General features: G+C 43.6%; 1 protein-coding gene across 1 annotated transcript in view; it reads right to left on the reverse strand.

Annotated features, from left to right (window-relative positions):
• Positions 1-5,119: 5,119 nt before the first annotated feature.
• SARC_11010 (dolichyl-diphosphooligosaccharide-protein glycosyltransferase subunit STT3B) overlaps positions 5,120-13,132 on the reverse strand; it is an 8,364-nt gene continuing 351 nt past the window's right edge. Inside the window, exons 2-12 of the mRNA XM_014294918.1 lie at positions 12,031-12,190; positions 11,513-11,649; positions 10,990-11,268; positions 10,478-10,668; positions 9,817-9,985; positions 8,982-9,063; positions 8,486-8,684; positions 7,340-7,604; positions 6,709-6,920; positions 6,179-6,367; positions 5,120-5,689 (exon numbers count right to left, since the gene is read on the reverse strand). Coding sequence (XP_014150393.1) covers positions 5,444-5,689; positions 6,179-6,367; positions 6,709-6,920; positions 7,340-7,604; positions 8,486-8,684; positions 8,982-9,063; positions 9,817-9,985; positions 10,478-10,668; positions 10,990-11,268; positions 11,513-11,649; positions 12,031-12,190 — 2,129 coding nt within the window. The 3' untranslated portion in view covers positions 5,120-5,443. The remainder of the gene's footprint in view (positions 5,690-6,178; positions 6,368-6,708; positions 6,921-7,339; positions 7,605-8,485; positions 8,685-8,981; positions 9,064-9,816; positions 9,986-10,477; positions 10,669-10,989; positions 11,269-11,512; positions 11,650-12,030; positions 12,191-13,132) is intronic.

Below are 13,132 nucleotides of genomic sequence, written 5' to 3' on the forward strand. Positions count from 1 at the left end.
GTGTTCTACCAGCAGCGAGGCAGACTTTCAAGCATTTCTGTGTCTCCTCAGTAAAGTTCAATGACCCGAAATTTCTGTTCGTTAAGGCACTAGTTATGTCGCTAAGTTTTGTCACGTTCACAGCACTATTTAATCGTACTCACCACTTACAAATATCGATGCCATACATAACAACAATGGCGAAAAACACATTAGTCATCCATCCAGCTGCCGGACTTCGACATCCTCAACCACCAGTTTCACAGTGCCTGCTTCCAGTCTGCGGCAGTCAAAAAGAAAACTGCTTTTGCATACTCCAAGAATAAGGTAGTTCACGTCGCTATGTTTTCCCGAGCTCCTCATGGTCATTGACATAAATCTTCGATAGTTCTCTATGCTCACAGACTGCTCTTGGAAGACAATTGCCATCCCCTAGATTATTCTGGACACGGTACAAATTACCATCGGATAGTAAAATGACGGTACCTATTCCAATCTCATGCTCGTACGCATGAGTCAATTCTTCATAGGGTATTTCAGGGGAGTTTGTATTCCCCCCCCTTACATTTGTCGACCATATCGTCGCCTCCAAGATTAGACCTCTTCTTGATCCTCTATCATCTTTGTAGTTCGACTTTCGCTTTCGATCGCCATTTTCTTTGCCGGTGACTTCCTCGTCTCCAGGACCATATTTTGTGCAATATGGATGCTTTGATTTTTCTGAACGACGCTGGGATACTCTCAATGGCGTATCGACATCGATAGCTCCACCATTTTCTTTTATAGTGTAACGGTGTAGTCTGTCCCCCTAACTATTGTAACAACTTCAAGTATACAAGTTTATACAACTCGAATAAAAACGATCATTCTGTTGCAAGTTCTATCTTATATACACAATTTGACTACAGTCATACAATTGATAGTATGGCGTTATGTGATTCTATGTTGTATGTGTCGCATATGTTGCGTGGGAAGCTTACGATTTTATTTCATAGAACGAATGGCGTACTCTAAGGTTCGATTGTCGGTCCACAGCTGTTTATCATCTATATGGACTCCCTGGCTATTACGCTAGCGCAATTTCGGCCAAAACTCCCGACGCACGCATCCAGGCTACACAGTCTGTTCGCCTGCAACCCTTTCTGAACGCGATTGATAATTGAGATCACCAATCCGATCTAGAACAAGGAACTCTTAAGCCCAGAAAGAGTTTGCTGGATGCGATACAGCCTCTCTGTATCAAAGGACATCTCATCACGCCAACGCTAGTAGGCTCCCCAAATGCGAATGCTCTCAACGGACGCCTAATTATCCCTCCCATGCCCATGGCGACAAAACTCTCGATCCATAGCCTTCCAATACATAGCAATTCAACTGTCCCAACCCTAAAACTGACTATCTCCTGGCAGCATTACTCCAGGCATAGTGTCCTTCCGGGCGTATGTGTTTCATGGATTCAGCTGGCGCCATCCGCGAAATCGGTTGGAAATATTCAAGATATTCATTTTTTCAACTGCCACCTATGATCTGAACATCATTGCATGGGTTCCATTTTTTTTTTTGCATATCGCGTCGAAGCTACTGTACAAGCGGTGCAACTCAGCACTAATTCAAGCAGCGGCCATCATAACAGGCCCTGCATTCCCGAGACTTTCATGCCAGCCATACGGCTTTTTCGCTTCTGCGGTTTTCTTCCAGCAATTTAAACGCTAAAACTCTAAGCCCTTGATAACTGTCTGGGACTCCATATTCACTCGATTAAAAGTACAAACCCGCTCGCCACACATACGAGACTTGTTTGGAAATGAAACAGACCTCCGGCATCTTCCCGGTCAATATTTACATTTATCTAGCATCGATGGGCGGGTGCATACCTCAACTCAAAGAACTTTGTAAGCTCCGCGAGCAGATCCGACATAGTACCACACGAGGTCTCACATAAAAGGAGATAGCAGAGAAAGCTCGCCACCCATACTCTTTCGACTTGTAAAGGGAAAGCTTTCTATCACGGATCGAGACAAGCCCTCCCATGATAGCTTTTCCTATTGTCGTGGACACACGCCGATTCGCCTTTGTGCCATGATAACAACTAACACGTTCTTGTTCAAATTCCTTGACTATCGTACTGATGGATGTCTCGTTCAGTGTGCCCCGGAGCTACGACGTTTACTTCCAGCCACTTTGCTTGTGTCAGTGACTTAATAAGGCGTACTCTGGTGGGCCCTAACCTACCGCCAATTGCACCAGACTTAATACAACATTTACATAATCGGCGTGGTTACCACGGCATATGGACTCTCCACGAACATCTCGGGAGCATTCTTGTCCATGGACAGCGGGCACCATTTTATCCTCGTCCAGTACTGGTCGATAAATTGATATTTCCTTACCCATTCTCATCACTCTGCTGAAGTACTATTCCCAGATTTCGGTACAAACCAAATCTTCGAGACATCTGGTACCACCTATGATATTTCAGCTATGGCTAACGAGGATTGATATTTCCATACCCATTCTCATCACTCTGCTGAAGTATTAATTTCAGATTTCGGTACAAACCAAATCTTCGAGACTTTTGGTTCCACCTATGATATTTTCGCTATGGCTAACGAGGATATTCCAAATACATCAGTTGTGTGATGTGGTATCGGGCAGCCTCCAGCTTCGCTCCGAAAAAAAAATTGCGGATGACAAACTTACCCTTCTTGGTATCACGTTCGAAAACACTCAGACTGAATCAGCCCATATTACCACAACGAGTGCATTTCCATACCCATTCTCATCACTCTGCTGAAGTACTATATCCAGATTTCGGTACAAACCAAATCTTCGAAACATCTGGTACCACCTATGATATTTCCGCTATGGCTAACGAGGATATTATAGATACATCGGTTGTGTGATGTGGTATCGGGCAGCCTCCAGCTTAGCTCCAAAAAAGAATTGCGGATGACAAACTTACCCTTCTTGGTATCAAGTTCAAAAATACTCAGACTGACTCAGCCCATATTACCACTACGAGTGCGGGCTAATTTTATTCCACACAATGGCACACAAGTTTTAGCTCCCACCCAATGGTAGAGGTATTCTGTGTCCATCGTAGCGAATTAACGCACCGTATGTCTTCCATTGTTGCATCACTCGCCCCGAGCTTCTCGCGATAGTTCGAAAATCTCAACTTCCCTGCAATCTTTCCAGAACCTCTTCAACGAATAGGGTTTTAGTAATAATCGACCCAAATATAAATAAATAACATTGTCCTTATTTTAATCGCGCTCTGGGTCCATCTGCATCTAAAGCAGCACCAACAATGGAATTGGCAATAGCTACACACTGAGCCATGTTCCGATATAAATCGTTTTCATCGTAACCACGCGCTACATAATAAAAACCTAAGCGCTGTGGTAGAATATTGGTCACGAACAGACGATAGGCAATGTTTAATAAACTGGAATAAGAGCTCCTACTATTTTGGGTCTGAACTAAATTGTTGGCCTATGTAGTTGCACCTGCAAATGATGTTTGCCTCCAATATTTCTCATATATACTGGTATTCGAGATTTTTGACTGAAATCTTTGGTTCACATCGAGTCCCAATCCGGACGATAATTTAGAGTGCGCCGCAGATCCTTGCCCCCAAAGGACTACCAGTCATCAATGTGACAAAGACGAGTATATTCGACGACTCGATGGCACATGGCTCTCTCTCAATGACTCTCGATCATATGTATTCTATCTACACACAGTCGGTAGAATTGTATGTTCATTTTCCCAGTACAGGGGTATGGGGATGTGGGACTGTGAGCTAGACTACTATACACAATCTAAAGCAAAATACAGATATATTCATACAATACACAAAGTAGCAAGACAACATCACAATATAAAAAATACTTTCCAGTAGACGACCATGATATATTGGGCCGCCATGTCAAAACAACAAAATATTGTGAAGGATTATTTGGTACGCTATACTGCTGGAGGATTGGTGTCAGCGCTACCAGCATTCGAGGATCTGTACAATGATGCGAGCAAACGCGCGTTACATTCTACTAATGAGTAGCTTTCTATATGATTAGAGATCTAGTCCACAAGGACACACGAATCTTTCAAATATTTTAACGAATAGGGCTCCAAGGATATGGTTTTGGCACTGATGTAAAGATAAGGTTCAATATATTTGAACGCCCAATAGCTTCAGCTATCGCGCGCTAATTTTGCATATGACCTTTAATATTGAATTTGTGCGTGGTAACGGTTCGTCTGAATACTTCTACATCTCAATATTGTGGCTGTATCCGAAGTCATGAATGTGTCTAAAGGGTCTATTCGCAAACGGTAGAGGCCACCTGCCGATATCGACAGAATCAACTAACTTACGAGGCAGTCGCTGGGCAACAAATTGGAGAGGTATGTTTGGTTGCTATTTTGCATTTGAGTATTAAATATCTCTTTTAACCGATTAAATGACGGATCACATGATAATTGAGTGGTGGAAATTGAGTGCCGACACGGCAGATGGCCACATACAGCGCACCCGAACCCTGCCATATATTGACAATGCCAACCAGTTCGACAGACTATATGATATATGTCGGCATCAAATTTCTGGGCGTTACCAGGGCAGGGCAGCGTTGAGCCACCTTGTCATCGATATCAAGTGAACTACGACAACCACGATCGAACGAGTATATGTCCTCAAAGCTTGCATGTCGGGGAACGAACAGAATACAAAAATATTATGATGAACAGCTCTACGCGTCATTGGGTATAGAACGCACGAAAAGTGTAATCGCAGGCTCGAAGGTACGAGGTTACCATTGAGGACATAATTATAAGCAATAGGCCATGTTATGGAAATCAACATACGCGAATCTCGGTTTTCTCCCGTAGGGGTATAAGCGTTGTGATGCGTTTATTTATTTATCCTTTGGTCAGTGCGTGAACGTATTGGCGGCAACTGGTTTCGCCGGCCGGAGGGCATTAATGTTGGCTACTGAACAGATAGTATATTAGACTGATATCTATTATACTAAAATTGTGATTTTCATTTTTAGGGGCAGATATATATATCTAAAAATAATAATACAAAGTTTGATACCGAGCTGTGCTCAGCCCCCAACGGGAAAAAATATAAATAGTTATAAACAATGAATTTTATTACCATAAATCTATGGCAAAGTGCTTAGCAGACGAAGGGGGGTTAGGGCGAAGAAACGGTCAATTCTTTGCCCCCTCCCTCTCTCTCTCTCACCACTTAATGGCTCATTCAATATTAATCGCATTCGTAAATAGAGGCATGCGTAGCTAACCGTCGAACCAACACGCTTAATTAAAGAAGCGGCCTGGACACCTCAGCTATTGAATCACTATGCACTCCCTATCCATTCTCTACGTGCATCGAGCGCCAGTGCTCGTAGCACACCGAGAATACAAAAAATCGCCCTGGCTACACAGGTTGCTTCTATGCATTAATTCCTCGTTTCTTAGCACCTCCCTTTGCGCCCAAGAGAGGGGCAGGGGTGTCGCGGTTGACGTTCTTGCGCACTTTGTATATCCGCACCATCCAATGTTCGGAGGTGTAACACTCGTCAAGGTGTTCAAAATTGATCTGGGACGTGTCCACAGGTGTGTTTCGCACACGATCCTGTCCTCCCACTTCACCGAAGCGGTAATATGACATTTTGTACATGAGACTATTCTTCATAGTCTGCAAAAAATAATAGAGTGGAGAGAGTGGTGTTAATGATTGATACTATATGTTATACATAAGAGAAATTGTCGGGGTCCACACCAAGCATTTGGAAGGATGCTACAAGTTTCCAGACCGGATACTACGCATGAGAGGGGTATTTTACCAAACGGCACCATTTGGCCATCGAACAAGTTTCAGGGAAATATAAGGAGTTTAATTTTACTACCGACAATCCGAACATGTGAAATATGATTTATACGGCATCGACTACACATTTCGGAAAGCCCACTATATCGACGTTGGAATAACCCTAGGCCTGTTGATTTCACCGTAATTCACATACATCTCGGTTTAGTACAAATTTACATATCTGGCCTGGCTTCAACTCTTTGAGTATAGACTCACACTCTAAACACATCGTGCGAATCCCATTAACCAAATGACCATTCCCATTCCTATACCTACCACGCAGAAAATAGCTTTGCAATCACCACACATGCTCACCTGAGACGCAGAGGCGTCGACCTTGTACTGACCCTGAGCATTGAAGTAGTTGTGCTCCTGTATTATATCCGGGAACTCACCCTCGGCAATACGCACCATCCATAAGAACTTATTGATGTCATCTCCCGAATACCCGATGTAGCCACCGAATATAATTAGCACATAGTCTACGTCCATGTACTCCATCAGCTGTGAACAAATTGAACATTTATATAGAGAGATAGTTTGTCCGTAAGATCGTGAAGAAATGCATCAAGCTATGGACAAAGTGCAGAAAAAGTAGATACAAGCGTGCTGATGGATATACGTCTCAAAATGTTTTATTCCTGTAAACTAGATTATGCAATGGTTCTCGGTGGAGCGTCCAACAATCTGTTGACAGGTATCTGGCTAGCCGTACATCACAATCCGACCGAAAAAAATAATCGTTTTATGCACATATTACCAAACATGCAACACTACGTCAATACTAACACAGAATTCGAATCAGAAGGCTAACTACACTTCCGAGGAAGCCACAGTAAACGAACCTTTGCGGCCTCGGTCTCATTGCTAGCCATGGTTTTACCAACCATAGCGATGTGTGTGTTATTCCACGTGTTATTATCCACCAGTGTAGATCGGTTACTGAAACCTCCAATTTGGTAGCCGTAGTCCCACCACGACATGATGTTGGCATCGGGGCTTGTATTCTGTCTGAGCCAGTAGTAGGACTCACGGAAATCGTCAAGAATGGAATTGCCTGTGTGAACAAAGGCACAGAGGGTGGATGGAAAGATTATGATGTGATACTATCACATTGGGGCATTTGGCAAGGTTAAAGTTCCAATCGATGGATATGATACTATGTTTCTTTCCTCTGAACCTACCAAAATTGCATGGTTTGACATTAAATCTTGTCGCACCGAACGGTGTTCTGCCAGACGACTGCATACGACCATAATCGATTCAAGTACACATCACCATGCAACAAGAAAAGTATACATCTGACTGGATATTGCACCTAAGCAACGATGTACATATTTCTCTACCATACCGCGGCAAAGCTGTACTTTACAATTCATACACACACTCGCAGCCAAAAACCTACCTAGAATAAAAATAAATAAATATATATATATATATAGAAGAATATCAAATACACCCCACTAATGTACGTACCATAAGCCAGCACTACCGAAGGCGATGAGTACGCCGTGGATGTGGTGTGCGTACAGTGACCCGAGAAGAAGATCAGCATGTACGTCACTACACCCACTACCGACGCACGCGTGAACAGATGCGGCGATTGGTAGGTTTTTTGCTCCTCTTTGGTCAGACGCCGTCCAGCAGCGGTATCGTCACGCATGTACGTGTCCAGTACACTCGAGAAGGCAATAGCGGCCATGATACAGGCGCAGGGGGTGAGTGTCAGCATTAGACGCACCTGTGTGTATGTGTGCGTGCGGGTGTTGTGATAATCAGGAGACTGGTGGTCAGGCGAGGTTGTAGGGCAGGTGTGCGGTGTTAGAATACCTGGAGGAGGGATCACGGCTATTGTAAAATTCGAGGTGACGCTTGAAGCGCGCGGGAAGTGGAGAATGCACACCTGCAGAGCTGGATACCAAAGGATTGCACAAATACCAAACATTCCTTCCATCAATTAGTAAAGGCATGGTACTTTGAGACAGAGTTGCAAGAATGTCTCTGTAGTATAAAAAAACCCTATAGGACCGAATTGGGCACACAAATTTACCACTGCCACGATCTAAGTACAAATTCATCAATCACCTCCGCAACTAAAAGGCGAGCATTAACAGGACACAAGCTCTACAGAAAGAAGTTGTGATAATCTGAAGAAGGAATATTGGTAGTCTACGGCGAATGATAGGCGCCGAAACAACACGAAGTGACATCTTCACACTATGCATGTCGGATTCCGAAATCGTTGTACAGGATTTTGAGATTGGAAACGAGCGTTGATAGAGGTGAATGCGACTTGATGGAGTCGTACACAAAACTGAGTACGCACTTTGTATCACACATCCATAATCGCAACAAGGGCACAAGATAAAAGTAGCAAAAAAACCCCCATGACTTCGAAGGAGTCCGTGGCGATTAATGCAAAGCAGGTACTGGTCCATTCATATAGACACGCGCGCATGCTCAGATGCGCAACAGGATTATACTTTATCGACATACACATGCTCAAAGACACGAGTAGTATCACATGCTCAAAGTAACTCAAACACGTACACAACAACTTAAGTTCCGAAAGCACTACTCACGTACACAACAACTAAAGCTCCGAAAGCACTACTCACGTACCATGACTCCAGAGAAATAGACGGCGGTGGCTGCGTACAACAAAATGAAGACATTTTCGTTGGTTAGGTTCTGGAAGCAGCACCACACACCCACAGGCAGCATAGGTACGAGAATATTTAGATCAGTGAAGTACGATGTCCACGGCGTGGGCTGATGCTCTGATACAGAGGCGATGATAGGAATATGTATCTTGGCATACCTGGTAGACGCGTAAGGATATAGGGGAGCACAGATCAGATGGGAGATTGCATGTGTCTGGTGTATGATGTTAAGTGAGGTGATACAAGGCATTCGGCGCAAGTCGCGGGCATAGAGGAAGTTTATTCTGGAGTCGAGCGGACTAGAAAGAAGATATCAATGATTTCAATCCAGATTGGGAATAGGGTTCAATACTGTTAGTATGCTGGTAAGATATGCACGAGCATTGTGCCACGTGAAAGGAAAAGGGAAAACTAAGAACTTTTGAAGTCCTTTCGTGATATTAAGCGCGACTCACCCCGTATCCCAAAGAGAGTAGAAGCGGCCGGCGAAGGGTGCGATATAGCCCAGTGAGGACAGCAGGAATAGACCACCCAGACCTGGACAATAAAATTAGCCACAGAGTCAATATACATGACAATTGCCATGTCCATAGGACCGAATAGGTGAGTGTGAATCTAACAGATGCATCAACGACAAGCCATATTGGTGTGTACTCACAGACCCATCCATGGGGGTAGCTAGCTTGAGGGATCACGTTAAGTTTGATGAGAACGTACTATAGTTGTGAGATGTGTTTCGTTTCAGTAGTGGCACTACAGGCAGATTGGTGGCTCAGAATGACCACATGTATATACATACATACATACATACACACACACACATATATATATATATATATGCATACATATATACACACACACACACATACATACATACTACATACACATATTCGAATACCGAGCATGTCGATACGACACATTTTGTTCACTTGCCACGAAAATGCGCCCGGGGTACACAAGAGCGTGGAATGGGCGTGGTGCCCACAGTAGAAAACTTACTACAAATCTACACGCAAGTCAAGCAAGAAAAAAAATCAAGGGCCATAATCACTGTACTTATACTGCAGGGTAACTTACATAGGTTTTGCAATGAGACAAAAGGTAACACCATCACAACAAGTGATCAATTGCTTTGACAGAGCATACGCTCGTGAAATGGCGGTGCAACCACGGATATGACAAGAATAAAGAGATAACACAAAACAACGGAGCGTACTATAACATGTCTAACCATGCCCCCATTCAAGCGTGTCTGTATGTAGCCTACGATGCATAAATACAGCGACACACCTCCAGCGATGATCAGGACCACGGTTGTCTTGATGAGGCGCAGGAAATTGGTATCGTCCAGGTACTGGCGGATAAAGTAGGAAAAAGCCACCAACTGCAGCAGGCCAAATACGCCGATAAACGCCATGTGCTCGGATGTCTTGACGGGCAAGAAACCAACGAAGGGGATCTGAAAGTACGAGGTACAGATATAGCCGGAATGAGGATGGTTGTTTCTACATGCATCGCACGGTATGTACCAATAAAGCCCACGCATGTGATGGGGGTGTGGTGTGCTCGGCGATGGTAGAATCTACAAGCACTCCAGGATCCTGCTCTTGCCCGCAGGTGGAGGCGACAGAGTACGTATGCGGCGCAAAATGCGTTTTGCAGCTCCCACAAAAATAGGGACAACTCAGAGACAATGACTGTATGTTAACCGATAATTGGTAAGAATACACATGGTGACCATCTGGATCCCATGGTAGCCACGTGCTACTGAGGTGGCAAGCTGCAACGCGGAATGCAAAGCATTGAGGGGATGCCCCCGTGAGCAGCAGAGTGTGCACGTACGTAGTAATAGGCGTATCGTCGACAAAACAACTGTACGAATATATATCTTTGACAGGTACAAACGTTTACGTACGCGCACTTCGTACATACTACAGTGTAACTGCCATACCTGCATAGACAGCAGATGGCCGATGCCGAAAAACGTACAGTATGAGATGTAGATCTTCGAGGTGTAACGACCCATGAGTAACAGGGTGAGCACGTGCAGGGGGATCAGATTGGTGATGAAGACGTAGCCTCCCCACGCGCTGACCATGTAGAAGTACACCAGAGACGTCATGGCACCCCAGAACATTGATCCTGCCAGCACAAGGAAGGCGGATACACAGTCAAGCGATAAATACAATGAGCAATAGCGATAAACCAATACAACAGCACTTGTGAGCGAAAGTACGCACTGGACACGAGGTGTAACTATTTGTAACAAAATATGAGTAGTTACCAGGAGCAGCATATTTTCACTCGCAAAGGTTGGGCTGTACTACGAGAATACCATGCTTTTAGTTGACACCACAACGACGAAGCACGCACTCACATCGAAATGTGAGCCTTCTTTATCTACAACACCATAACACACACGCAGACCTTCACAGAAATGCTTCTGTGGAGTACAGCACATACCTAATTTAAGAGCCTTGATCCAGCAATAGTACGTGAAGATCAGCGCAAAGATAGCGATACCCTCATTATCGTACGAACCTGCCACAGAGCGCGAGATGTACCCAGGAGCAATACCCATGAAGGCTGCAGCCAGTAAACCAGCACCCTCATCCTTCAACTCCTTAGTGAGTAGGTATGCTGCGATGGCAGTTAACCCGGAGAATAAGGGCGCCAGGAACACACAAACCTCGCGGATGTGGATGGTCATGTTGAGACCGTTCAGCACCCAATGGATAAAGCCTGCAGTGTGGGCGATCGATAGTGAGCATCTATGGAGGAAGTTTATGGGCGGCAGAGCATTCTATTGGCAGATGGTGAAGGCCAGGGGAAAATACTAGATGCGCGTAGTATACTAATGAAAAAAATGGTCTGTGCGCGTAATTGAAGTGGTAACACACAGAAAATGTAGTGAATGTCTGCGTGAGCAAGCGAATAATGGACTCACGTGCGTGGTATGATGGCTAACTTGTAACAGCGCACACACCTGACGTCAACATCAGCCCGGGGTATACGGTTCCACCAACAATACGACCAAGCGGATACCAGGCAAATTCATCGAACCAGTTGATGAAGTCGTCCCATCCGTGCTCTACAAAGTATTGGGTGGCACGGTAGTTGAACCTGGCGGATGCATCGATATGAGGATATATAAACGGAAATTGCGTCAATATAAACGTATCTGTTTCAGAAAAACAGGCGCGGGGAGGGGGGGGGGGGAGGGTCCACACACCTCTGCATACAATCGACAACAAACGACAATATAGACACGCAGTGGTGATGATGCACTGCAGCAACGCAGCGCCCGAAACGCAGAGTGAACTCACTCTTGCGGTATTCTCATAGCTTTCATGGTGCGGAATTAGCACAACACGGACGATACAATAGTGCACGACTGGTCACTGCTGGATTCTTAAACCATAATTTTACACATGTTAACCTGGTGTCTATTTTATATATCGAACAATCTTAAGCAAACGACAAAGACATATGTTTGATATTTACCATGGATCAAACTCGTGGATGATGGATTCGAATCGCACTACTGAAAATTGGCGCACGAAGAAAGCCACCAAGAAGATCAGAGCTAGAATCAGGAACTTCAGGATGGGCTGCAGCAGAATTAACACGCCCACCGCCTTCTGAAACGTCCCACTATCGGAGACTGGAGTAATAGGGGAGGTGGTGTGTTTCAGGTGCATGCCAAATCGGAAAGATCTTTGCTATAAGTGGCACCAGTCCGTGTGTCTGAGGCATGCGCTCACATAAATGCATATTATAATTGGTTAATACGACCACGACCACGAGTCACATCTTTATGATACACTTATACACGAGTAATTAATTTAGTGTACATGAACGTAATAACAGAATATGGATGCTCGGATATGATGACAAATCAACAGATGCATATGCTCACTATATACTATCACGGACATATGCCTTTATACCAATTCATATATATATATATATACATAAATATATATATTAAATAAACACATACACACACACACGCACGCACGTATATATATATATAATATATATGAATAAATACAAAAGGATGTCTATTTTCTATTTGCTGTATCAGATAATTATATACAACAATTGAGCACAGACTCATAACACTCGCATATAGTCAAGCATATAGTCAACATGTATATGAAACTGCCTGCTAAACACACGTAAGTAAAATCCCATATCAAGTTTGAAGCACTTGAAAAGGTTCTTCGATAAATGAAGTATAATAATGAATAGGGGCAAAATTTCTTTCAGCACCTATATATACAAACACATATGTATACACTGACGGATATTTACGCAAATCAGAGAGTATCCAGATATAGCATTTGATAATACAATCTACAAAGCACATTACAAACAAACAAACAAACAAAACAAACATACACACATATATCTATTATATCTGTATACACATACATATAAAAATAAATACACACACACACTATATACATATATATATATATTATATCTGTATACACACATATATAAAAATATATACACACACACATGCACACACGCATATATATATATATATATATATATACATAACGCACACACACACACACACAACTAATATAATATATAC

The sequence above is a fragment of the Sphaeroforma arctica genome (assembly GCF_001186125.1).
Source record: "Sphaeroforma arctica JP610 unplaced genomic scaffold supercont1.1487, whole genome shotgun sequence".
Taxonomy (NCBI): Eukaryota; class Ichthyosporea; order Ichthyophonida; genus Sphaeroforma; species Sphaeroforma arctica.